Source organism: Camelina sativa, chromosome 20 (assembly GCF_030686135.1).
Source record: "Camelina sativa cultivar CO46 ecotype springtype chromosome 20, ASM3068613v1".
NCBI lineage: Eukaryota > Viridiplantae > Streptophyta > Magnoliopsida > Brassicales > Brassicaceae > Camelina > Camelina sativa.
Genome location: NC_141899.1, coordinates 4,557,865 through 4,582,017, shown reverse-complemented (window position 1 = coordinate 4,582,017; position 24,153 = coordinate 4,557,865). Strand labels below are relative to the sequence as shown.

At 35.7% G+C, this 24,153-nt stretch overlaps 7 protein-coding genes and 1 non-coding gene across 10 annotated transcripts; 5 read left to right on the top strand and 3 right to left on the bottom strand.

Moving 5' to 3' along the window:
* The first annotated feature begins 260 nt into the window (after positions 1 to 260).
* LOC104769357 (inactive serine/threonine-protein kinase BKN1) lies at positions 261 to 2,014 on the top strand. Its single transcript, XM_019242450.2, is given in 7 exon segments — positions 261 to 416; positions 508 to 734; positions 843 to 941; positions 944 to 1,007; positions 1,106 to 1,239; positions 1,326 to 1,431; positions 1,523 to 2,014. Coding segments are annotated over 7 exon segments (1,014 nt in total). The 5' UTR covers positions 261 to 340; the 3' UTR covers positions 1,831 to 2,014.
* Positions 1,974 to 6,486, bottom strand: LOC104769359 (carbon catabolite repressor protein 4 homolog 6). 3 transcript variants are annotated; one of them, XM_010493555.3, is made up of 15 exons: positions 6,030 to 6,486; positions 5,497 to 5,941; positions 5,245 to 5,411; positions 5,061 to 5,126; positions 4,798 to 4,850; positions 4,643 to 4,724; positions 4,515 to 4,564; positions 4,290 to 4,371; positions 3,986 to 4,078; positions 3,868 to 3,900; positions 3,693 to 3,781; positions 2,801 to 3,554; positions 2,624 to 2,709; positions 2,434 to 2,518; positions 1,974 to 2,349 (listed from the first exon to the last, which is right to left on the bottom strand). In XM_010493555.3, the coding sequence occupies exons 1-15, from the start codon at positions 6,132 to 6,134 to the stop codon at positions 2,275 to 2,277; spliced, it is 2,265 nt and encodes a 754-aa protein (XP_010491857.1). In that variant the 5' UTR covers positions 6,135 to 6,486; the 3' UTR covers positions 1,974 to 2,274. The 3 variants fall into 3 exon arrangements, with proteins under 3 accessions (XP_010491857.1, XP_087361276.1, XP_087361277.1); XM_087505150.1 differs by having other exon boundaries at positions 4,295 to 4,371; positions 6,030 to 6,286; XM_087505151.1 differs by having other exon boundaries at positions 4,295 to 4,371; positions 5,497 to 5,936; positions 6,030 to 6,179.
* Positions 6,462 to 8,151, bottom strand: LOC104769360 (uncharacterized). The gene is made up of 3 exons (XM_010493556.3): positions 7,901 to 8,151; positions 7,199 to 7,321; positions 6,462 to 6,898 (listed from the first exon to the last, which is right to left on the bottom strand). The coding sequence occupies exons 1-3, from the start codon at positions 8,052 to 8,054 to the stop codon at positions 6,681 to 6,683; spliced, it is 495 nt and encodes a 164-aa protein (XP_010491858.1). The 5' UTR covers positions 8,055 to 8,151; the 3' UTR covers positions 6,462 to 6,680.
* Positions 8,152 to 9,717: 1,566 nt separating this feature from the next.
* Positions 9,718 to 10,059, top strand: LOC104772209 (uncharacterized protein At1g15400-like). The gene has a single exon (XM_019242252.2). The coding sequence runs from the start codon at positions 9,718 to 9,720 to the stop codon at positions 10,048 to 10,050; it is 333 nt and encodes a 110-aa protein (XP_019097797.1). The 3' UTR covers positions 10,051 to 10,059.
* Positions 10,060 to 10,707: 648 nt separating this feature from the next.
* On the top strand, positions 10,708 to 11,652 carry LOC104772208 (F-box/kelch-repeat protein At3g04660-like). The gene has a single exon (XM_010496846.2). It carries the CDS (start codon positions 10,708 to 10,710, stop codon positions 11,650 to 11,652), a length of 945 nt encoding a protein of 314 aa, XP_010495148.2.
* A 1,218-nt stretch (positions 11,653 to 12,870) lies between these two features.
* Positions 12,871 to 14,612, top strand: LOC104769355 (uncharacterized). The gene is made up of 4 exons (XM_087505148.1): positions 12,871 to 13,170; positions 13,277 to 13,581; positions 13,689 to 13,899; positions 14,003 to 14,612. Exons 1-4 carry the CDS (start codon positions 12,928 to 12,930, stop codon positions 14,468 to 14,470), a joined length of 1,227 nt encoding a protein of 408 aa, XP_087361274.1. The 5' UTR covers positions 12,871 to 12,927; the 3' UTR covers positions 14,471 to 14,612.
* A 100-nt stretch (positions 14,613 to 14,712) lies between these two features.
* Positions 14,713 to 14,784, bottom strand: TRNAG-UCC (transfer RNA glycine (anticodon UCC)). The gene has a single exon. It is a non-coding gene; the product is annotated as a tRNA-Gly (tRNA).
* A 3,965-nt stretch (positions 14,785 to 18,749) lies between these two features.
* On the top strand, positions 18,750 to 21,318 carry LOC104769354 (putative indole-3-pyruvate monooxygenase YUCCA4). Its single transcript, XM_010493550.3, has 4 exons — positions 18,750 to 19,713; positions 19,805 to 20,053; positions 20,230 to 20,352; positions 20,868 to 21,318. The coding sequence occupies exons 1-4, from the start codon at positions 19,087 to 19,089 to the stop codon at positions 21,102 to 21,104; spliced, it is 1,236 nt and encodes a 411-aa protein (XP_010491852.1). The 5' UTR covers positions 18,750 to 19,086; the 3' UTR covers positions 21,105 to 21,318.
* Positions 21,319 to 24,153: the final 2,835 nt, after the last annotated feature.

Genomic DNA, 24,153 nt, shown 5'->3' with positions numbered 1-24,153 from the left:
TATCAACTAAGCAATAAGCTAAAATTGACTCTTTTTCGAAATTGTTTACTTGAGTTAGAAAATTTTCTGATCAACAATAAAGCAATAAGTCTATTACTTACTAAAATTGACACAACACTTTCCTGAGATTCTTTACTTGAGTTTTCGAATTTTTTTCCCAACTTAGTAAACTAGTGTACTGTCATGCATATAGGGTTATTATGTAGTGGTTTCTTTTTTATTGCTCAGTGTCACTTTTACAACTTGGAATAACTTTGTAACCTCTTTAAAACCAGAAGTATCTTTGCAAAATTCCAAACTTGAGTTACGTATTGAGAATTCAAGCCTTTCATCATCAACAATGGGAAACATCATAAAGCCTTTCAAACAACAACAACCTTTTGCTTACCAGCCTCTCACCGTCCCTCTAATTTCAGGTACATGCATCTCTGTTTTTTAAAGGCACTTTTACTATTGTTAATGTTTTATAAAAAAATACGTATAACTCAAGTTCTTATCTATGTATAGAGGCACAAAACGAGAATATGAGAGTCTTCAGCTTCTCAGAATGGATGAAAGCAATGGAGAAATTCAGACAAGACAGGGTCGAAATTTGTGAGAAGCACTGTCTTCGAGCATTTTACAAGGGCTACATCGATGACACCACATTTGCACCATCAAGAACTAAAACAGGTACCCCTGTTTCTGTCATCGAATGTCTTCATAGTAGTTCACAGGCTCTGCAAAAGTGGATGGTAAGCAAAGTCTGTTCTCTTTTTCATTCAACTATTCTATCTTAAAAAAATTGTCTTTATGTGTTGTGTACTAATTGATGGGCAAAAAAAAAAAACTATGAGCTGCAGGAAGAAGTGAAGTCTCTAGAAAAATATTCTCATCCAAACTTGGTCAAAATTTTGGGTTACTGTTGTGAAGATAACGAATCAGTCTTGGTTAACACCAAAAAAAAAGTTCACTCTTGGTTTTAGAATACTTGCACAAAGGACGTTTAGATCATCACATTTTCGGAAGTTAAGATCGATCTCTTCTCTAATTAATGTGTCCCTTCTATAAATTGGTATAAGATGATTTTGCTTTACATTCAGTTTCAATGTTTCTCTCTCAACAGAGGAAAAGGCATTGCCATGGGAAATACGGGTTAAGATTGCCATTGGAACAGCTCAAGGTATTGCTTTTCTCCACTCGATCAAGAACAGCCCGCTACATCTAGAACTTAGACCGCATAATATTATGCTTGACGAGGTAACGACTTTATTTCCATTCTTCTTCTTCTTCTTCTGTTTGTTTTGTGATCTTAGCAACTAATATCCAAGTTTGGATTTCATCAGCAATACAATGCAAAATTGTTTTATCTTGAATCAAACAATCAACGTTTGAAAGATGAGGTTTTTGTGGGTAGATTTGAATACATACCTCGTGAATGTATCATGTCAGGTACACAAAATTCTTAAGTTTTTGTGTTTACAAATTCTTGATTAATCTTTCATTGTTTAATGTTAAAGACGACTGTGTAATATGTATGTAGGTTATGTGGTAATGGAGAGTGATGTTTACATATTTGGCGTGATCTTGCTTGAGCTTTTAGCTGGTTCAGTAGACAGATTAACAAATTGGACGAATCATAGCGCAGGTGCTCGGACTGGATCTTTCTTGTCCGAAAATTATAAGATTGGCGAAATAATCGATCCCCGACTTGGAACCGATTATCCTATGAAAGCGGCAACACTGATGGGCATACTCATCCAAAGTTGCACCAAGAGGAACAAGAACAAACGACCATTGATGCAACAAGTTTTGGATGTTCTGAATATTATTGCAGCGACTAAGTACTAATGTGAGATGTCCTTGTATTGGACACAAGGACATTGATAATGCTAGTTGTTCATCTGTAATAACTGAAAGAATCAGTCTAGACTAAAACTGAAAGAGTTGGGTGTAAACAGTGAAGCTATTTATTTAGAACGAAGAAGCATGCATTAAACGGTTAAACATTTATTGTATTGCAGATTTTCTGAAATCGAGTGTCTGTCTGCCCAAAACAAAACTCAAATAGTATAATTTGTCATTGTAAACTATGATAAAGAGAAAAACAAAACTGGAGCCTATGAGATTCTGTAAAAGTTTACTTTTAGATGTTTTGCTGGGATATTAAATAAGCTATTGACGACGTAAAGAGCTCCAACATTGCAACGAGGATGTGCTTGAACCCAAGAGCTCCAACATCTTATCTCCTTACACTTTCTTAGATTTCTAATGCAGTCACCCACCTGTTTATTATCAGCTTTTGGGCAGAGTTTTGCTGCTGCAAAAGGCCAACTCTGAAACCAGTGCAATGTGATCGCTTCCCCATTTCTGTAACAAACCAGAAATACAATCATGAAAAAGATTTCAGTTAAAAAGCTAGGCTATACAAGAAACAATATCATGGGATTTTACTGGAGTCGGGAAGCCTGGTGTCCACTGCATTGCTTGTTTTGGTATTGGAGCAAGCACACGCACTGTTTGAAGACCTTCCGACCGCCTAACCCAAACAAGAAATCAAACATGAGAATATGTCAAAACGTGCATAATCCACAATAATGAAGTAATCTTTTATCACAAATGGTTTTGCTTCTAATGCTAATACCATATGTAGTCAACTGTCCCCATGAAACATCTGTGATAACTGGTCACTACAGGTTCTCCGTTTTCATCCCTTGTGTTTGCTTGGCCCTAACCACAAATTTCAAGAGCTTCCTAAGTATATAATTTCTCAAGGAACAGAATATAAAAGGACAAAACTGTAGGAAATATATTACACTACCTCCACTTCTGAGTAAGTGCTCTTCAGCTCCAGAGCATGTTCAACCGTCGTTCTCTCTGGGTCACCTGTTGCAGTTGCTATCTCCATTGGAGTCCAAGAGGATGGACTGTAAGTGATTTTGTCACTATTAAGAGCTTCAAACCCCGATTTAAGTGGAAGTTCATTCACAAGTTCCCCTTTTTGACTCAAGTCTTCATTGTTATCATGTAGCTTAGCCAAAAAGGTTTCCCCATCTTCACCTAAACCTTCTTCATCTTGCGCGAATACCACTGGTTCGTCTAATGTTAAGCCATCTAGTTTCACCTCAGCCAAAGTAGTGTCAACCTCAGTGGAGAAACTAGATGAAATATCTTGATCACTAGAACATATTTTCTCAGAAGAATGCTCTGTTTCTGATAAACCGGAACTTACAGAATGATCTGTATTCGAATCTTCTCTAGCACTGGAAGCATGTTGAGGTTCTGTATCTGATAGTGTTACTGAAGAAAGATCTTCAGAGATCGAGAGATTCCCGGAGACATCAGGTTTTCTGTTTTCTATTCCAATATTACAATCTGAGACCATACTCTCGCCTGGTAATACTTGGTCTGAGCTGGAGGTGGCTTTGTGACCAGCAAGAATTGTATCACCACATGGAAGCTCAGATGTCTTTTCGGAGGGGGCATCTATGTTGGAGTTATTCTCTGTATGAGCACTAGTGATCGAATCTGATGGTTGAACTTGACTTTGTGGAGATTTATTGGCGGACTGAAACCTGGAAAATTGACGAGGCCTATCAAGTATCAACCATGCTGACAATTTCAAAAGCAGAGTAGAACCCAAAGATTCTAGGGTAAACATGAAAAACCAAATACATATTGATGTCGAAGAACTTGGCGAGTACTTGCTCTACCTCGTCGTATAATTTTCTGGCCTTGGTGGACGAAACTCACCAGAACCTTGCCCCGAAACTTTGTCTCTGGCCAAACCAGACAAATCCAACTGCAGAGAGCAGCACAAGATACAATGTGAACCATCTGTATAATGTTACTAGTACATGAAGGACTTGCCTAACAATGAAGCTTTACCTTCCGGTCTGAAATAAAGTTGTACAAATGACTCTGCAACCAGGTGGAAGAATGTTATGACCATGTCACAAAACAAGTTATTTTGGGTATACCAACTGTTAAGGTAAGAGTCTCCTACCTTTGGTGTACAATTGAAATCCCCACAAAGAACAACAGGCGCATCATCCCAGAGTTTTGAAACAGCATGAGCTTTATCTAAGAGTGTCCTGACCTACGTAACAGAGATGAATACATAGATGATAAATGGAAAAGTTAAACAAACCAAGTTAAGCAAAGGGCGAAGTGTTTTGCTTCAGAAGTTTTATCTAAGACAACTAACACTTTTACATGTTCATGCTTGTAGATAGAGTTAAATCAGAGAGTAAAACTGTCGTTTGGCAAAAGTATTCTACAAACTAGAATATGGCATTAAAGGAAAGTACCTGACCAAGTTTAAAGTCTCCTCTTTTAGGATTAAAAAGCACGTGAATGTTACAAATGACAACTCGGTGGGAACCAGCGGAGCTGCAAAAGAAAATGGCAATTCACTTCAGCCTACCCACAAAGTATAGCCCATAACTGAAGAAAATCAGCCACTTCCTAGTGAATGGCAATTATCCATCCATAAAATGATATGATAGTAACATTTATAGATATTTCTAAGTTACCTTTCAGGTGGAGGGGTCTCATTTTCTTTTGTACGTGAAGTCAACAGTGTCTACACATAACCAAATTTGATTTAGGGTAAAGTGGCAAACGTATGTAAGTCACTATCCCCATAAGGTATCTATATTACCTCAAGAACACAAATTTGGGCAACATTATCCCGTAAACCAAGTTGATTGAACTGGATGCTTTCCTCATGAACCAACTTGAATCTAATATGATAAAAATGAGATTCCACACAAGATGCCAGACTGAACGACACAAGGAAGAGCAAGGGAATCAAACCTATTTGATCGCCAAAATATTGCACAGCCGTCAACAGCATTACCAGTCCGCATCTACATTTTTATACGAAAGAGTTAGCCTTACATTTGAAGCCTAGTTCTTAGAAGCTTTAATATATACCATATAATCTTTTTACTCCAAGAGAGTCAGTGGAGAATACAAACTCAAAATCACCATCTTTAAACAACACTAAACAATGCAGGTGATGCTGACTCGTAAGAAAGATAGATAAACCCTAATTGTTTTTTCAACAAATTTAGTACCTTCCAAATGCCACTATATCCCCGGGGTTTCATCTCCTCCTCTAAGTCCTGAAATTTATCAACTTCCTGACATACACGCAAAAAACACATTAGATCACTGTGCATATGATGAAAACGCAACAGAGCTTTGTCTTCTTAGTACTTCATACAAACAATTACAAGAAGATATAGCAGAAACAATAACCTGAAGGCACATTATATCTGCAGACCATAGCCCAAGCTCGAACACTAATTTGCTCTTTCTGCTTCCCCAACTCAACATATTCCTCGGTATGTGAAAGTAAAGACTTCTCCAGTGATCATTTGCAAGGTAATCAGCCAATATATTATACGATAGAACAACAAACTTCTCTGAACACACAAAAAAAAAAGAGTAAATCAAATTGTGAAAACATAGAAACTAGAATGAGATGATCATTGTTTTAGCAAAACTTACCGGAGCCAGGAGGCAGTGGCGTTTTAGCATGTTCCCATTCACGGTAATCTGAAGGTTTTGACCGTGGCCGTTGACGGAAGCTCCGTTGCGGAGGCGGCCGAGACATCTGGTTTTGATAGAACGGAGGGGGAGGGCAAGCCGTATAGCTTTGATTGGATGGCGGATGATTAGGTTGACGGAATTGTTGCCACTGACCTTGAGACGGCGGCGGAGGTCGAAATCCGTAATTCTGATTAAACGGTGGTTGCTGCCGCTGACCTAACGGAGGCTGAGGTTGTTGATGATAAGGTTGACCATGTCGGAATCGGAGATTGGCGTCATGAACTGACTGAAAATGCGAGTCTTCAGTAACGAACTGTTCTCTTCTTCCTCCGTCGTTGTTGTACGGACGATCGGAGAAACTTCTGGCGCCTCGGCCTCGACCTCGTCCTCGGACACCTCTGTACTGCTCCGTAAGAAACTAAATTAATCTTCTTTTAACAGAAGCAACGCAGCGAGAGTGATACGAAAAGAGCATGGCTGAGGAAATTTACCGGAGTACGAGTAGACATGGTGGTGAAGATTGGAACAGAGATAGTGGAGGCGTCAGCGAAGGCAACGTCGGATAAAACTTGGGCAGCAAAACAAGAACGCCGCATTGGTCAATCGGATCGAGTGAGTAAAAGAGCGAGGAAGCGGTGCTTAATTGCAGTGGCGGAATCAATCCGATGAACTGAGATTCTTAGGACAATCGTGCCGTTTTTGGAATCTAGAAGTACACAGCTCTCTGTCTTTACCGTGAATTAACGGCACGCAAGCCAAAGTCACTTCTTCTACAGTTCTTTATTTTCTTCAGTATTCAACACTCATAACAAGAATCTTGTATCTCTTCACTCAAATTGATAGAACAACATTTCAGATATGGAACCTCAATTTTGAACCCCTGGAGTCGCAAGTACTGAGTATACTGAGTACAAAGCTTTGAATTGTTTGCAAAGTTAAAACTTCACCAACCAAAAAAGGTCCAAAACCAGCAAGTATATAACCATGAATCTATAAAATTTAGAATCAATAAGAAACTTTAAAGGTCAACAAAACAAGCAAAACTCGGAAACCGACGGATCATCATAACATTAATAGATCTTGAATAGAACAAACAAAGAAACTGGGGGAGGAATGGCTTCCCCCGAGTTGGGTATTTTTCATCATTTGTTGGCTTCAGATTGAGCAAAGGACTTGCTGACAACGTAGCAATCGCTTGGTTGAATGTTGATGTAATAGTTTTGTATGGTATCTGTGATCTCAAACCCAAACTTCTTGTAGAACTTGATCGCGTCTTCGTTGTTTGTCTGCACGTGCAAGTATATCTCACACATGTTTTGCTTGGAGCACATTTCAAGAACATGATTCAATAGCTTTGAACCTGCAAAAGACAAAACAAAACAAGATACATAAGTTATAGACATAGACTTTTGCTTCTTTTGAAACAGGGGAATACAATCTTAGATCTTGATATATGAGGAAATCATTGCATAAAATGCTCATGACTATTTCTTGGTGGTTCGAATCTCTAAATAGAGAACTACAGAGTAAACGTACTACAGCTAGCCTCATGTGTAAAAAACGTAAGGAACAACAGAATTACGCAACAGTTTTCTACATTATTCATGTTTTGTCAGTATCAAGATTCAAGTTGGTTTGGGAAAGCAGATTTACGACTTACCAATGCCAATCCCACGGTATGGTGCAAGAACACCAAGCGTCATTATATAAATTCGCATGCCCCCACCTTCTTTCTTCTCCAGACGACAGGCGATAGCTCCAACACATATGTCACTGTAATATGCTGAGAGAGAGAGAGAGTAAATCCATTATTAAAACATGAAGAATATTCCTTGTCTCACAAATTGGAGAAAATAAACGTAACACCAAGAACATAACTATCCAGGCAACAGCAATTAAATAGTTACTGTCAAAGTTAAGATGTTGTCTACTACTATTTACGAAGCAACAGACAATATAAAGCAACTAAACTCATCGATTCAACTATTAGAAAGAAAGCTACATATCAAATCATCTTCTTTCAGATATCAGACACTAGTGCTGAACCTAAATAAAACACGGCTCATTCAATAAATTTAACGGAACCGAACAAACAAGAAGACAAACCATAATCAAACTTTTAAAATGACAAGAGAACGGGACTAATCAGACAACCAAAGCAAAACACGATAGCAAAAGATACTTCCTTTATAGAGTCATACCAAGCCTAACCACAGAACAGTTCATCATAAACCCCCAAAGCAATTAACTTTCAGGTACATTAGATGAATCATAACACAATCAGATGATAAAATTAGGGTCCTGATTGAAAGGCACATTCCCATGAAACTGTAATAGAAAAGAAAAAAAAAGGAAAACGAACCAAGCTTGGTGAATTCGCCGGAAGCGATTGCATCGGCGTAGTACTTCTCGCTGTAGCGAACAGGGAACAGAACTGTGTTCAGTTTCTTAAGTTGCATCAAGTTTTTGTCTCTGACTCCATCTAGCGATACGCTGACTTCTCTCCCAGCTCCCATCGCCGACGAACAATCTAGAGAATTCGACGTCGTTCGTTCGGACACAGAAAAAGGGAAAGCTCTCGATTTATTTTTTTTTAGGGGAAAATAAAATATAAACTATATATAAATAAATAATGATGATGAATCCGTAGGTAAAATATTGGGCCTAAAATCATTATGGGCCTGGATCAAGCGCATCCTTTATCATCATAAATGTCTTTCGATTGTATATAAGGTTAATTTATGTCTTTACTTCCGTTAATACATTGCATCATATGATCAAATCAAAAATTGATTTACTTCCGTTTTTTATTTGTTCCGAAAAAACCACACGAATTGAGTTACTTAAAAAAATTCACAATTCAATTTTTCGATTCCCAATCTAAAGCTATTATATCGAATTTAGGTTAAAGTCAATCTTGTGATGTGATTGCTCTCACTAACTAAATTGAGATCGAGACAAACCTGGGGGATTCGTACAGGAAAAAAAAAATCGAAGAAGTTGATTGCTCCCAGTTGAGCCGAGTTGGTGAGGGGAATATAAAAGACAGACATACAAAAGTCAAAAGCCTTATTGGGTTTTTGGGCTTCTTTCACTTCTTTTTTTTCTTTGGTCAAATGAAAAAAAAATAACATTTAATGAAGGGAGAAGGTTCGGTTAGCCAAACCGGAAGCTTTCAATTTGAAAAATATGAGATAAACAAAATTTGAAAAAAAAAATCTTAAAATGCAAAAACGTTTCTAAGGCATGGAAACTAAAACATTGGTAAATTTGCAATGTCATTTCCACTAGCTAGCTCCGAACAATATCTATGGGTTGGAAGGCTACTAAGTACCAGCTTCATGCATGATTGCTCCATGATCATATCATACATGTCATACTCCATAATCATTTTAGTTCCCTATTGAAGAAAGAAAGAAAGATTTGGTCTCTAAACTTTTAGTTCCTACTAGCTAGGATAGGAAGTTACTAAGTTAGGAACATAAATGGTTCATATTCCTGATGAAAAATCTAACCTAATGCTAAACTATATTACAAATTGCCATGCGGAACAGCGGAAGTTTTTAGTTTTAGTGAAAACTTGAATAACGTACTATGCCGAAGTTTTACTCCTTTTGTGCTATATACAACATCGGAAGGTTCTCGAATTAATCTCTTAAAAAAACATTTTAGCATGGATGGAAACACTGAAAATATCCAAAGTTCATATGTCCTGGTAGACTTTTTTTTTTTTTTTTTTTTTGTCTTTTCGATCGAGAAATGATTTAGAAAGTCAACCGAGTGCAGTTGTTTGTCTCTTCTCGAGACATTAGGACATATCAAAGATTTCTGCACAAACAGTAATTTAGTTAGGTTTCTCTTTGTTAAAATTGTTTAATTATATTTTTGGTAAACAGTCTCATTTTACTAAAATATTGTTTATTTAACTACAAATGTGAAACCATAGTAAGAAAAGAAGATAATTTTGAATAAAAAAAAAGTAAAACAAAACAAAAAAAGAAAACTTCCAACTTAAAATATTAAAAAGGAAAAACCAAAATTATAAAGAAAACTTCAAAAAAAAAAACATTAGTTTCCCATAATTATTCTCTTTGTTTTCCGTTTCTTCAAATATATATTAGTTTCCGGGAGGCAAAAAAAATCACACAATTCGATTGAAAAAAGACAAGAGAGAAAAAGATGGCGTTGCAGAGATCAACGGTGTCGTTCAGGGGTCATGGATCGTCGGGACTCGTCTGGAATGACAGGTTCGGGAGTGGAGAGATTTGTCCCGGCGTGGAAAGACAAGAAGAATTGAGCAACGATCATCGTGACGGATCAATGGCGGCTAGTACGCCTCCAACGGTGCAACGTAGCGCATCAGACGGAAGACGTGGCCATGGTGGCGCAAGAGAACTTGGGGAGATATCTCCAGCTTTGGATCCACCTTCTCCTAAGATATCTTCCGTTGGTTGTGGCTTTTGTTCTTTGTTTTCGTCTAACGGCCGGAGAGGAAGAAGCAAATCGAGGTAGGACAAGATCAAGCGCTGGAAGTTTATAATTAAACTAGTATTAATCCCGTACTAGTACTACGTACGGGCCAAACGTAGTGTTTTTTTTAATTTTATTTTATTTATAAAAACGTTAATTAGTATGATTACATGTTTATTAAATTAATACAGTAATCAAAACTTGATGAAAAAATAGTATCTCAACTAAACTTATGACTTGAAGCTTACATATCTAAAAAAATTATGTCATCCCCAACATTAATGCATGGTCCTTTCACAAAAATCAACATTCGCCTACACATTTGTAATTCACCTCAACAATTTTCTGAATGCCATTAGATATTTCATATTTGTATGTTTTTTTTTTTTGTGTGTGTTGTACATGGCCAAAAGTGCGTCAATATCTAAAGGGTATTTCACGAATTTGTGCTTAATAAAAACAAAAGTTAACATGATTCACCGTTTGGTTTTTTGATGTTATATAACGTATTTGTTGTATTTGGTTCCTCCTCTACTTCGTATTTGAGGCCCATTGGGTATATATATCACCCAATTACCGTAAGTTATATGATATGAAATTGTTTTTCCAAAACAAAAAGAAAAAGATTCGTTGGGTCTATATATAACGGTTTTAGAAATCGGTTGTAGCCGGGAAGAAAGAAAAAGCAGAGGAATCGCCATGAAGAGGGTTAAGAAGGAGAACGATCCACAGATACGAGACGACAACACATCCATGGTTGATCTTCCTCGAGATCTTATCGAAAAGATTCTTTTGAACTTGCCGGCTAAATCCATACCAAAGCTCATCGTCGTCTCGAAGCTCTGGTCTTCTATCATCCGCAGCAAACATTTCATCGATCTATACCTGAAACAATCTTTAACTCGTCCACGTTTTCTCCTCTCGTTCCACCGTGACAGCATCCGGTTCTTCAACTCAGTCTCACCGTCTTCTTCTTCTTACACTTGTACAACATCAAGCTTTCTTGATTATAAGCGGCTCTGTTCACAAGGTTACAACGTTTCTCCACCTGTACGCGGATTGATCTGTTGTCAAGATTTGGATAAGATGGTGGTTTTGAATCCTAGCACGGGCCAGCTCTTGGTTTTACCAAAACTCAACACTAGGAGAAAACTAGGGATATCAAGTTTTTTGGGATACGATCCGGTTGAAGATGAATACAAAGTCTTGTGCATGACGACGGTATTGAAACTTTCTGGACCGGTTGTGGGCGAAGAGCATCAAGTTTTCACTTTACGTGGAGGAGCTGAGAAGAAGGAGAAAGAAGAAGCTACATGGAGGATGATCAAATGTAAGGTTCCGCATTGTCCTGCAACCAAAGGGATATGTATGACGACGACGACGAATGGTGTTATTTACTACGGAGCTTTGTCCAATAGTGTTAGAGATAAACACGAATCTCTAATTGTGTGCTTTGATGTGAAATTGGAAGAGTTTTCTCTTGTTAAGGTACCCGATGGTGTCGAAATTGAAAGTCATGATCAATCTGATTTGGTCAACTACCAGGGGAAGATAGCTTTGTTGAGTAACTCATGGTTTTGGAAGATGTCTTCAAACCAGAATGGTCAAAGATCTCTATCGTGGTTCCTTCTTGGGATGATTTAGCTAGAAGAAGCTTAATAAAATGCAGAGGGGCCATTCCTAGTTCCGGCGAATTCATTTTCTCATCAGCCTATTCGGGTGGCTCCTTCTTTATTATCACTTACGATCGCGAGAAAGATATTGGCAGAAGAGTTGTGATCGAAGGACTTGGAGATAACTTGCGTCATGTGAGCATCTTCTTGGATCATGTGGAGTGTCCTATACTTCTCTAAAGCAAACTCTATTTGTTTGATGACTTTGCTGGTTTTTTTGTTCAGATCTCGGATGGTATCTAGTTCGATCGATGGTTCTGGTTTTGATTGAAGTTCAAGTTTTTTTTAGGGTTTTTTCTTCTCTAGAACTAAAAGTGTTTCTTATTTGGTTATCTTTGTGGAGAGAACCAGGTTGTGTTTTCATGTGATGGTTACTCCAAAGAAGGGTTTCTATATGTGAACAAGATTCTCTTTGCTTTATACACTACTCTCCATGCATAATTTGATCCTTGACACATAATCTGAAGATAGATGATTAAGTAAACATTTTTATATTAGCTCTTTTCTCTTTATATTAGTTAGTTGTTCAGCAGATCTCGTATATATGACAACAACAACAAATAACAATTATGCTGGAAAAAAAAAACAAATCAACGAGAAATGGTTTATATGTTGCAAGCAAAAACGTTTGGGGTTTATATGAAAATTACAAATTAATAAAGAAGGGTTTTATCTGATGAAAGCATAAAACATCAGGGGTTCATATGCAAATGACCATACAACTGTTGATTTTTATTTATATTTTTGTTGAAAAACCATACAACTGTTGATTGGTGTTGAAAAATGTAACTCTCCAAAATCTAAGAAAGGAAGAAACTTTTTGATTTGAAAATAGTACAGAGGTGAAAAATGCGGCAACCCAAAAAAAAAAAAAAAGGCAACTTATTTTTTTTCCTTATATGTAACAAACAAACCATTGTGCCAGTTAAGCAATCCCTGACTTCTCTTAAACTCGAAACTTTCTAAAACCTCAGCCCGGTGGTTTGTTAGTTGTTTACAGTATTGACACGACAAGGGACCAGATGGACAATGCAGTGAACAAAGCTTTCAGTTTCTTAGTTTTCTCTGTTCTCATGAACTCAAATGGGATATTATCAAATGATTGGGCCTTGAGTTTATATATCAGGCTTGTAAAAAGCCCACATAGTTCTAACCTTCTCAGTCAACTAGAGGTGTCATTAAATTAAAAGAGATCACTTATCGTCAACATTTTGTGAAGTAGAAGAAACTAAACACACTTGATGAGATGGGGGAGAAGAAGGGGAAAGCAATCATAGTAGGAGGAAGTATCGCAGGCGTATCGTGCGCACACTCGCTCACGTTAGCTGGCTGGGATGTTTTGGTACTCGAGAAATCGTCCGAACCTCCAGCTCGGAGTCCTACTGGTGCTGGACTCGGACTCGACCCTCAGGCTCGTCAAATCATCAAATCCTGGCTTCCTCGTCCACATCTATTAGATGAAATCACCTTGCCTCTCTCGATTGATCAGGTAAAGATAACACTGAGAGTTTGTTTAGTTCGTTAATTGAAACAATCGGAGCGTAATTTTTTCCAGCTCTGCTAAAGTTTTGTTTTTTTTTTGGGTTTGTTTATAGAATCAGGCAACTGATAGTGAGAAGAAGGTGACGAAGATTCTCACAAGAGATGAGAATTTTGATTTCCGAGCATCTTATTGGTCAGATATCCACGCTCTTCTGTTTAACGCTTTGCCTCAATCCATGTTTCTTTGGGGACACAAGTTTCTGTCTTTCACAATGTCACAAGATGAGTCTACTGTAAAGGTTAAGACTTTAGTTATGGAAACTCAAGAAACCGTTGAATTTGAAGGAGATTTGCTCGTTGCAGCAGATGGGTGTTTGTCTTCGATTCGGAAAACATTCTTGCCTGACCTTAAATTAAGGTTTGAAATGAGACTCTGATGTTCAGTTTTTTTGATACAATATGGAATCAGGCAAACATTTTGTGAACTGGATCATATAGGTTTTTGTTTTGTTTCTATTATGTAAGGTACTCTGGTTATTGCGCTTGGAGAGGTGTCTTAGATTTCTCAGGGGATGAGAACTCGGAAACTGTTACTGGAATTAAGAGAGTGTATCCGGAACTTGGAAAATGTTTGTATTTTGATCTCGGTGAACAGACTCATACCGTGTTTTACGAGCTTTGTAACAAGAAACTCAACTGGATTTGGTATGTCAATCAGCCAGAGCCTGACCTGAAAGTAAGAAGTGTAAAAGACTAATTCCTCTCTCGGTTTGATTAGAATGCGTTTTAAGTAGTTTTCTTGATTCTGTTTTGTTGTTGTTGTGAAATTACGATGTCAGGGAAACTCTGTTACACTAAAACTGAGCCAAGAAATGATCAATAAGATGCATCAAGAAGCAGAAACCATCTGGATCCCCGAGCTGGCGAGACTCATGAGAGAAACAAAGGATCCTTTCCTTAATGTTATTTACGACTGTGACCCTTTAGAACGAATCTTCTGGGGAAACACCGTGCTGGTTGGGGACGCGGCTCATCCCACGACTCCTCATGGTGTAAGAAGCACAAACATGTCAGTTCTTGATGCGGAAGTGCTAGGCAAATGCTTGGAGAAATGTGGACGTAATAATCTAAGCTTGGGTCTAGATGAATATCAGAGAACAAGATTGCCTGTTGTTTCTGAGCAAGTTTTGTACGCAAGGCGTTTGGGGCGTATCAAGCAAGGTCTGGATCATGATGGAATCGGTGGTGGCGGTTTTTCTTTGGAGCAGAGAAATATGCCATTTTTTTCTTGTGCTCCCCTTGTCTAGTGATGAATATATTTGATGTGAGAGATCTTGTGTGTGTATGTTATAGTGATTGTGTGTATAATAATAATAGACATGACCATAACATTGTGAACGTCAATGTAGAAACTATTAATAGCTTTATAAAACTGATGAAAAAATAAAAGCATTTCTGTGTTTACAGACCCAAGCTGGTGGTGGTGGAAGCCGCAAAGCATGAGAAACTTTGTTTTAACTGTCAAAAAAGCAAAAAAACAAAACGAAGATGCGTCTGCCGGGAGTCGAACCCGGGTCTATTGCTTGGAAGGCAATTATCCTAACCGTTGGACTACAGACGCTTCTGTCTATGTTTTACAAGTTTACGTATTTATTTTTGCCACATAATGGTCAACACAACAAACCTCTCGATTTCATTATCTGTATTTTTTGGCATTATACATGTCACTTTAGCTTTTTTGTTGATCCTTGCTGTCTTGCATGGTGGATACTATTTTTAGACCATATATTGATATTTTGGGACAATTATACATATATATTATATATTACACTTTTTTGCTATTGTCCGTTATAGAGAAGTTAAAAAAAAACACTGACGTGAATCATGTGATGCGTCGCACAAAATGCATTAGTTAAGAATGTGGAGTGTGGACCATCCATTAAACTTATTTTTCCTATCTTAAACTACTACGATTAACAAGACCATGACAGTTTGGATAAGATATTATGTAAAAAATATCATGTTTTCCAAAATCACGTTTATTTGTAATGAATCAGTGACTTATACTGTTACGCACACTGATGCAAAATGTCAAGGGGTGATAATTGAATCCTAACGTACATCTCAAATTCACGTTGAAGCTATCTCAGCTGTCGAACATGCGTCTATGGTACATATACAATGTTTATCACTTATCAGTGTGGTCATGTAACTATGGTATTGAGGTTGAGGGCAAATTCAAGCCTGACAGAAAAATTCCAAAGAGCATTGAGTCGGAATGTCGGATAATGCAGAAGGAGAAAATGGTAGAAGAGGCCAGAGGAAGATGACGTTTTTGAGGGACCCTAAATTCTTTTGTCTACATTGTAATGTTCATATTTTTGCCATTATCGATAGTTTATACAAGATTGCTGATGTTGATCCATCCAAGAACCACAATATTCCTCGTCTAACCAAAGGGACCATCGATACACTATGTAACGTGCATATAGAGTAGTTTAATAGTAGCTGATACACTTGTATAACTTGTATTTTTCTTACCAGCTAGCTTACTCATGAGTCTAGGCTCTATTTAACTGAATGTTAGGACCATTTTAATTAACAAAAGCACATGTATGGACCATTCTATTATACGAAGCATGCATAAATAATAAGTCTATAGAATTTGTTTGATTTTGAAGTTGAAGTTACATTTGTGTAAGAAAAGAAACATTTAGCTCTCGTCCAAGTATTTTCAAGTTGACGTGGTTCTTAATTAGTCTCTTACTAATACACACTTGAGCTTTGAGAAGGTTGTGTAGTGCAGAATATATTTTAAACTAGATTCAACTTATATTCAAGAAGCATCTTTGGTTTACCTAGCTAGCTTTATTTTTTTTGGTTTACCTTGCTAATGAATAAACTTAAGTATATTTGCTAGTTTAACACTTTTTTTTTTACTATAAAAATAATTTTTCTCACGTATGTATACTTAATTATAAATTATTTGCAAACTAAAAGGATTGTAAAATAAGTTGAGCATGTCATATATTAGACATATATGTGGAGTAATTAATAACGTAAATAAAAGGGATGATACATGAAAGAATCGGCATGTTGATTAAATATTGTTAAGATCATGAAGTCAATCCTCATATATTGACAGTGATAAGGTTTTTTAATTTGATTGGAGTAGACAAAACATTTGGGTCTACGTAATAATATGCATCCAGGTCAAAAAGCGTATATAGTTTTATGTTTGAATCGATTAGATAATACCCCGAAAGTAAGTTAATATAGTTTAACATTTACGTGGGATATCGCTTACGTCTTAATCAATTGTGTGAAACCTTAATCAATGAGATGAGGTTTAGCATGCACTAAATAATTAATTTACCGCTTAAAACACTATACCACGCGCATACATTTCTGAATAAAATAAGTCCCATACTTTCTCTTCCTATAGCTTTACCCTAAAGAGTATAAACAACAAATATGCAAAAAAAAAAAAAAACAATTCATCTAACACATGTGAATAAATCATTAGAAATCACATTCTTTGGCTGCAAAACCTGGAAGATGAATGAGATCCCTCGGATTTGGTGTGGTAATGATAACTCATAACAATAGGTTATGGTTCTATCTGCATATTATTAAAATGTCATAAAAGTTACTATTTTGGTTCAAATCTATTAGTAGTAGCTAGTTAAATTATCTAATTGATAGATGACATATCATATATTTTATGTTGTTGCGTCCAGTATAAAATCCAATCTAGAATTAAATGATTCATAATTAGTTGCATTGAAAAAGATGGCTCCGCATAAGATATGCTGAAAATTGATATTGCAACCTCAGAGGAGATCATAGGGGAAGTGGAGGTCGGCTGCATTAGTTGACATTTAACGAAGGAGTGGTCAGTCATGCGCAACTCAATTGCATTTTCCACATATCTACTTATTAATTATGTGTTTGGTGCAATCCTCATTAATTGTGCTTGTTTTATATCATCCCTCCAGCCACCCCCAAAACCAAAGTCTAGAATGGAAGTTTGTTATCTTTTGAATACTATATTTCTTTCGCACGAAAATGAAGCCACGCATAGAGAGACCAAAAGCCTATGACACGAAACAAAATTGCACAGAAGATTCTACATTGAGTAAAACAGTAACAGTTAATAAATTTCTACATATTGCATGTTGTTGACAAAAACAATTCTGAGAAATAGTAGATGTGACAACACTTATTCGAGAGTTTGTGTATCTCAATTGAATAACAAAAATAGAACGATGTTGTATGCTATACTATAATTTATGCTGGTTATAAAAAATTGTATAAACTTTGAATTGTAAAGTTTCATGTAATGATGGAAAACAGAAGATTCATGTAATGATGGAAAGAAGGTCAGAAGGCCATCTAAACCTTTGTTAAAGTAAACAATATTTGAGTATTAGACATTTATTTAAATAAATCTTCCGTTTTCTACTTTCTTGACCTCAACAAACTTTCGGTAGAAGATTAATTATTACAATTTGTATAAATGTGATCAAACACGTCAACGCAAATATCATATACTTCGATGTCAACGGATGTTCGTTTTAGTGTTTAAAAGACAATGTTTAACTTTTACATCAACACTGTTTTTTTTTGTAGTAAAATTATACTATTAACATATGTTTGCTCACGCAGAGTATCAAAGTACTAAAAATGTTAAGCATAAGAGAGTAATCGCGCATTATCGCATATTAATGTAAATTCTTAGTAATCATCACATTATTAAAACCCTATTATATCAGAGTCATGTAAACATATTGTAAATATATAACATTGTTTCTCAATTAGCATAATATCTCTTTATTTTATTTTATTTTATTTTATTTTGGTTTCTATAATGTTTGGGACAGTTTTTTTGTGGAGCAAAGCTAGGGTTGTAAATTGGTCTGTCCATGTCCAAATGGGCATGACCAATTGGACACATACATTTTATGGTCATTTATGGTCAAGGCTCAAATACACTCATACCCAAATATGTCCAAACCAAATAGGACCATGACCAATTGGTCTGTCCATTGGTTGCAGATTGAACCAAAATTTAAAACTCATAATTTACTAAAGGTTCATAAACTCATAATTATAAAGTTTCATAAACTCATAATTATAAAAGTTCATAAATTCATAATTGGATTGAAAGAGGGGAGAGATAGAAACTCTAATTTCGTGTTTTTGACAAAATGGAAAAAAAAATTTCCCCCAAATTTTACAATCCCTAATTTTGAAGAATTATTGGACAGTCCATGTCCAAATTAGTTTGGACCATTTATTATGGGTTAAAATGGTTTTAGGTCCATTTGACCACTTCAAATTTGGTTATGACCATAACCGGTCCAATTTAATTTGGACCTGGACAGCCCATGGTCTCTGAACCTAATTGACATCTCTAAGCAAAGCCACGCAATACATATTTTTGTGGCTAAATGACATATGTAGCAGAAAAAAATGGAGTCATTAATCGTAGAAAAAAAAATAGTTTGACTAGTAGTAAAGAATCTATGGCAAAGATTTTTCCAGTGGGTTATATTTAATATCTACACCATTTTTTCCCCTCTTAGACCTACTCTACTCCCTACACTATACACACCTCACAACACTTCTCTTCTCTCTCTCTCCCACCCCCATTACTTATTGAGAAACACACACACAAATCCTTTCCTTTTCTCTCACGCCTTCTCTATAGCATTTACACCTCATCTTACGCGTTCTCTTTATAATTTCCAACATTGGTTTCTTGGTTTTTCCCGAGAAACAATCAAAAGAAGACCCTAAAACAGGACACTTCTTAGGTGCATGTGTGTGTGATCGTCAGAGAAAAGATAAAGACACTTTCTTCCTTCCTTCCTTCTTTCTATACTTAGTCTTTCTCTCGCTCTCTCTCTTATTAATCGACATGGACACTTGTAGAGAACTAGAGCCTAGTCACATCTTCGTTCCTGGTCCGATCATCGTCGGTGCTGGTCCCTCCGGTTTAGCCGTAGCGGCTTGTTTATCAAACCGAGGCGTACCATCGGTTATCCTCGAGAGAACCGATTGTTTAGCTTCTTTATGGCAAAAAAGAACCTACGACCGTCTCAAACTCCATCTCCCTAAACACTTTTGCGAGCTTCCTCTTATGCCTTTCCCTAAAAACTTTCCAAAATACCCTTCCAAGCAACAGTTCATCTCCTACGTTGAGTCGTACGCTGCCCGGTTTAATATCAAACCGGTGTTTAACCAAACCGTCGAGAAAGCCAAGTTCGATGCCGTCTCTGGTCTCTGGAATGTGAAGACGCAAGACGGTGTATACACATCCACGTGGCTGGTGGTTGCCACAGGGGAAAACGCTGAACCGGTGGTTCCGGATATACCCGGTTTGAAGAAGTTTACTGGGTCTGTTGTTCACACTAGTGCGTATAAGTCCGGTTCGGTGTTTGCAAACCGGAAGGTTTTGGTGGTTGGTTGTGGAAACTCCGGTATGGAGGTCAGCTTGGATCTTTGTAGATACAATGCTCTGCCTCATATGGTGGTTAGAAACTCTGTAAGTAAAATTTTTAATCATGCTCATTATCAAACTATATGTAGTAATTAACCGGGTCTAACCAATGAGTATAACTAAATTAATGATGCAGGTACATGTGTTACCAAGAGACTTCTTTGGTCTATCAACATTTGGAATAGCAATGACACTACTGAAATGGTTTCCTCTAAAGCTGGTGGACACTATTCTCCTACTTCTTGCTAATTCTACGTTGGGTAATACCGACCATTTAGGCCTTCGACGACCTAAAACAGGACCAATTGAACTCAAGAACGTCACCGGTAAAACTCCTGTTCTTGATGTCGGCGCCATATCTTTAATCCGATCAGGACACATAAGAGTGAGTTCATAATCTTTTTATTTGCTTTCTAAGTAATATTAATATCCATCTAGAATTAAAAGATTAGATAAATGAATAGTTTGCATGCGTGCATTTTTGTACTTCCTGTTTATGAATGTGGCTGGTTTTTTACTTCATTATTCTAACAGTTTTGTCTTGTGGTTATTAACTATTAGGTGACGCAAGCGGTGAAAGAAATAACAAAGAACGGAGCGAAGTTTGTAAACGGGCAAGAAATTGAATTCGACTCGATAATATTAGCGACCGGATATAAGAGTAACGTACCCTATTGGCTTAAGGTACTTAAATCACTCTCCCTCTTGCTATGTAGTACAGTATATATATATATATATATGACTGTGTGTGGATGTGATGATGATGAAATTATATATGGAACCAACAACATACGCATGCAATTAAAAACTTCGTTTTCAAGAATAACGGTGATGGTGATTGTAAAATGATAAGGATATGCATATTATAAGGGGTATGTAGACCATATAGAAACAATAATAGTTTTTAGTGTTATCATGTAGTGAATCATCCATCGCTTTCTATGATATGGACATAACACATGCAACAAAGGGAACAACACTCCAAAACTCTTCTTTTCTCCATGCAAAATGGAATAAAACTTTTTCACTATATAAAATTCCCAAAAAATACCAATTATATATCTCTGAAGACAACAACAACAACAACAAAAACTCTCTTTGTTTTTTTCATGTTTTTCTTTGTCTCATCGTCCCCCACCTCAAATATTTATTCTGTATTTTTTAGAATATTTTCTGATAATCAATTTTGAATTTTACAGGACAACAGTTTTTTCACAAAAGAGGGAATGCCAAAAACGCCATTTCCTAACGGTTGGAAAGGGGAGGAGGGACTATACACGGTGGGTTTCACGAGAAGAGGACTTTCCGGAACAGCCTTTGATGCCGTTAAGATCGCTGATGATATAAAAGACCAATGGATGAAATCTAATGGCCCGTTGAGTAGTAGGAATATTTGTAGTTCCCATATCATCCATCTTCATTTCAATAAATCATAATAATTGAGTTACTTTTTTTGTGTTCTTGTTCTTGGTCTCAATTTTGTTTGACTTGTTTGTTTCTTCATGATCCCTGATGGAGTTACAGTTGGTTTTTATTTATTTATTTAGTTTTTTCCTCATCTTTCAAGCTACCATGTGTTGTATATTTGGTTTATATTCACTCCTTTGGCTGTAAAATTAGACAATTTATGTAAATTGGTTATGAGTTGAATTTGCTTTAATTTACTTATAATAGTCCATTTAGTAATCTATTTCTTATTGAATCATATACATCTTATTTTTTTGAAAATACTTTTAATTTAGTAAAAAATACCTTTTCCAATCTTTTTCTATATAAACCAGAAAAACTCTTGAAACTCATAATATGTGCATCTCTGAATAGTTAACGACATGATACGCAGTTCTTGATGTATAATTCATTATTGTCCACAGTAGCAACTCTGAATTGTCCTTTAGATATATTGCATGGAGTCCACATAAGATTTACTTTGATTGACTACATCAATTTGCATCTATGAAAAACATATTTAGGCTGTAAACGAGACATACTAAAATTTTGATATTGTTCAACCGGACTAATAACTTCACAATAGAAAAAAAAAAAACGTGTATTGGTGGTAATCACCATCTAATTTTGGTTACTTTTGTAGGTTCTTTCTACTTCACACTTTCACACACGTTCAAACAGTTGGCTATATACACTTACACATCTACATATCAATATAATACTATCAAACCTCAATGTCATTTTTATAATTTGAATGTAATACTACTAGTAGGTTCATGATTTGGCCATCATTTTGACATATGGATAGACTGTGACGGAGTGATGACGACGACTTTGACATACTTTTGCGGTATTATTATTTAATTTTTTTGCCAACTTGTCCTCACTCCTCCTCAGTATTTAAGTGTCTACCTATTACCTAGTTAATGACTTGAAACATTATTTAGCTTTTTTATTTTTGTCTTTGAAAAAACAACAAAAAGTATTTAGAAAATTAGAACTCAGTCAATATTAGTATTGAGTTAGTATAAATTCACATGTATTAAATATTAACACGTAAAAATTCATTTGATCAGTTGTCCACGAGGACGACAATGATGGAGCTCTGACAGATTTTGGATCATTTCGTACGAGAACTATCAGACAAGATCTTTCTCTCACACTCTTTTATATGTTTACGTCATAAACATTTTAGAAATTACACGTAAGTATATTATACGCACGAAGAAGCAAATATTATTGTACTTGTGTGCTTCGTATATCTTAACGTCGTATCACCAGATGGGTAAAATTTTAGTTAGAAGCAACATTTAATGAGAAAAGATTGATAGCTTTATATGGGAAAGATTTTGAAAGTTGTGATGATTATTTAATGATAGTTTTAACAAAGTCAAGTACGTAAAGATATTATACTGGGTTAACAGAAGATTTTGGGAAAAATTAAGTACTTTTAGAAGATTCTGGCCTGAAATGTTTTAAGCTGATTTGTTGACTCTTCTGTGACAAATTTAAAATGTAGTTGACTCTTAGAAGCACACTCCCTCTATTCTTTTATAGATTGATACTCCTCTATTTCATATTAAGTGTCATTTTAGACTGATTATTTTGTTACAAAATAAGTGTGACTTTGTATTTCCAATGTAGATATTTGATAAATTTTCCAATTTTATCCCTACTAATTTAATATATTGACCAATAAAAAAAACTAAATAATATATTAATAATGGATAAAATAGAAAATTTAATGATTTTCTTAATATGTGTGAAAAATTCTAAAATGACACTTAATATGAAACAGAAGGAGTAGTATTTTTTTTATTCCACAAAAATATACTTCCTCGGTTTCAAAATATAAAATGTTTTGGAGAAGTTTGTTGTTTCATAATATAGGATGTTTTCAAATTTCAATGCAACTTTTAGATTAGTTTAGTATTTTATATTATGCAGTATTGTTTCTGATTGGTTGAACTTTTTAAAAGTAAAGATTTCTTAATCTGCATGTTTTGCTTAAAACATCATATATTTTGAAACGGAGGAAGTCCTATTTTCTAGCTTTTCAATGTGTTTTCTTTTTTATTTTAATAACTGCTAATATATTGTAAATTATTTTAAAAATTTAATTGAAAATATTTGAACTTGTTGAATGTTTATTAATTAGTAGCTATGTTTTGTATAAAAACGAATGTATGCACTATCAAGCATTAGTTGTAAGAAGTCTTTAAAATATTTTTTAAATAAATAGAAAGAGTATATGGTAAAATATGCATTTTTTATGAAATCAACAAATATTAAATAGTTTATACAGTACATGGGTACCAATCAAATCTATTACAGTAATATGATAGTAATTCTTTAACTAAGAGATTTTTAAAATTAATAATAATAGTAAATGGTGTATTACTAAGGTCATCTATTACAGTAAATGGTGTTTACTAACTATCACCATTTGACTATCTATTCCATTGACCCATTTTTCAATCACTATTTATTGGCTGACCAATTGAGATTTGAGTTAATTTTTCATAATTCTAGATATATTACTTTCGTTGACAGAGTACAGTCGTTTTCCTTTGTTTATTTGTTTTTAAAGTACTACTATTACTTTCGTTGCCGCTTTAAGAATTTATTTTCGTATACATTGACATGGAATTGGAATCTCCAAATTTGGGAAGTGATGATTTGATGATGATATATGAAATATGATTGAGAACCTCGATACCCAAAAACCAAAACCTTTATCAAAAAATAACTTAGAAAATAATAATCTACACGAACAGAGAAGAAGTGGCCCCAAAAATCTGAACACATCTCAGTGGCATGTTGCTTTTAAGACCAGCTTGACCTTCGCTGACAGTTTATTTTACACAAAACATATTTTTCTAAAACCTAAGAGTTTTATCAGTATAATAATGTCATCATCCTCTGTGTTTGTTACGTAGGCTTCATTGAAGAAGAGAGGGACCTCTCACTACCTCCTACGTCTTTTGATTCCCTCTGTCTTTCTTTGTTTTTCTTCTTGTTTATTCACTTCACCCCACT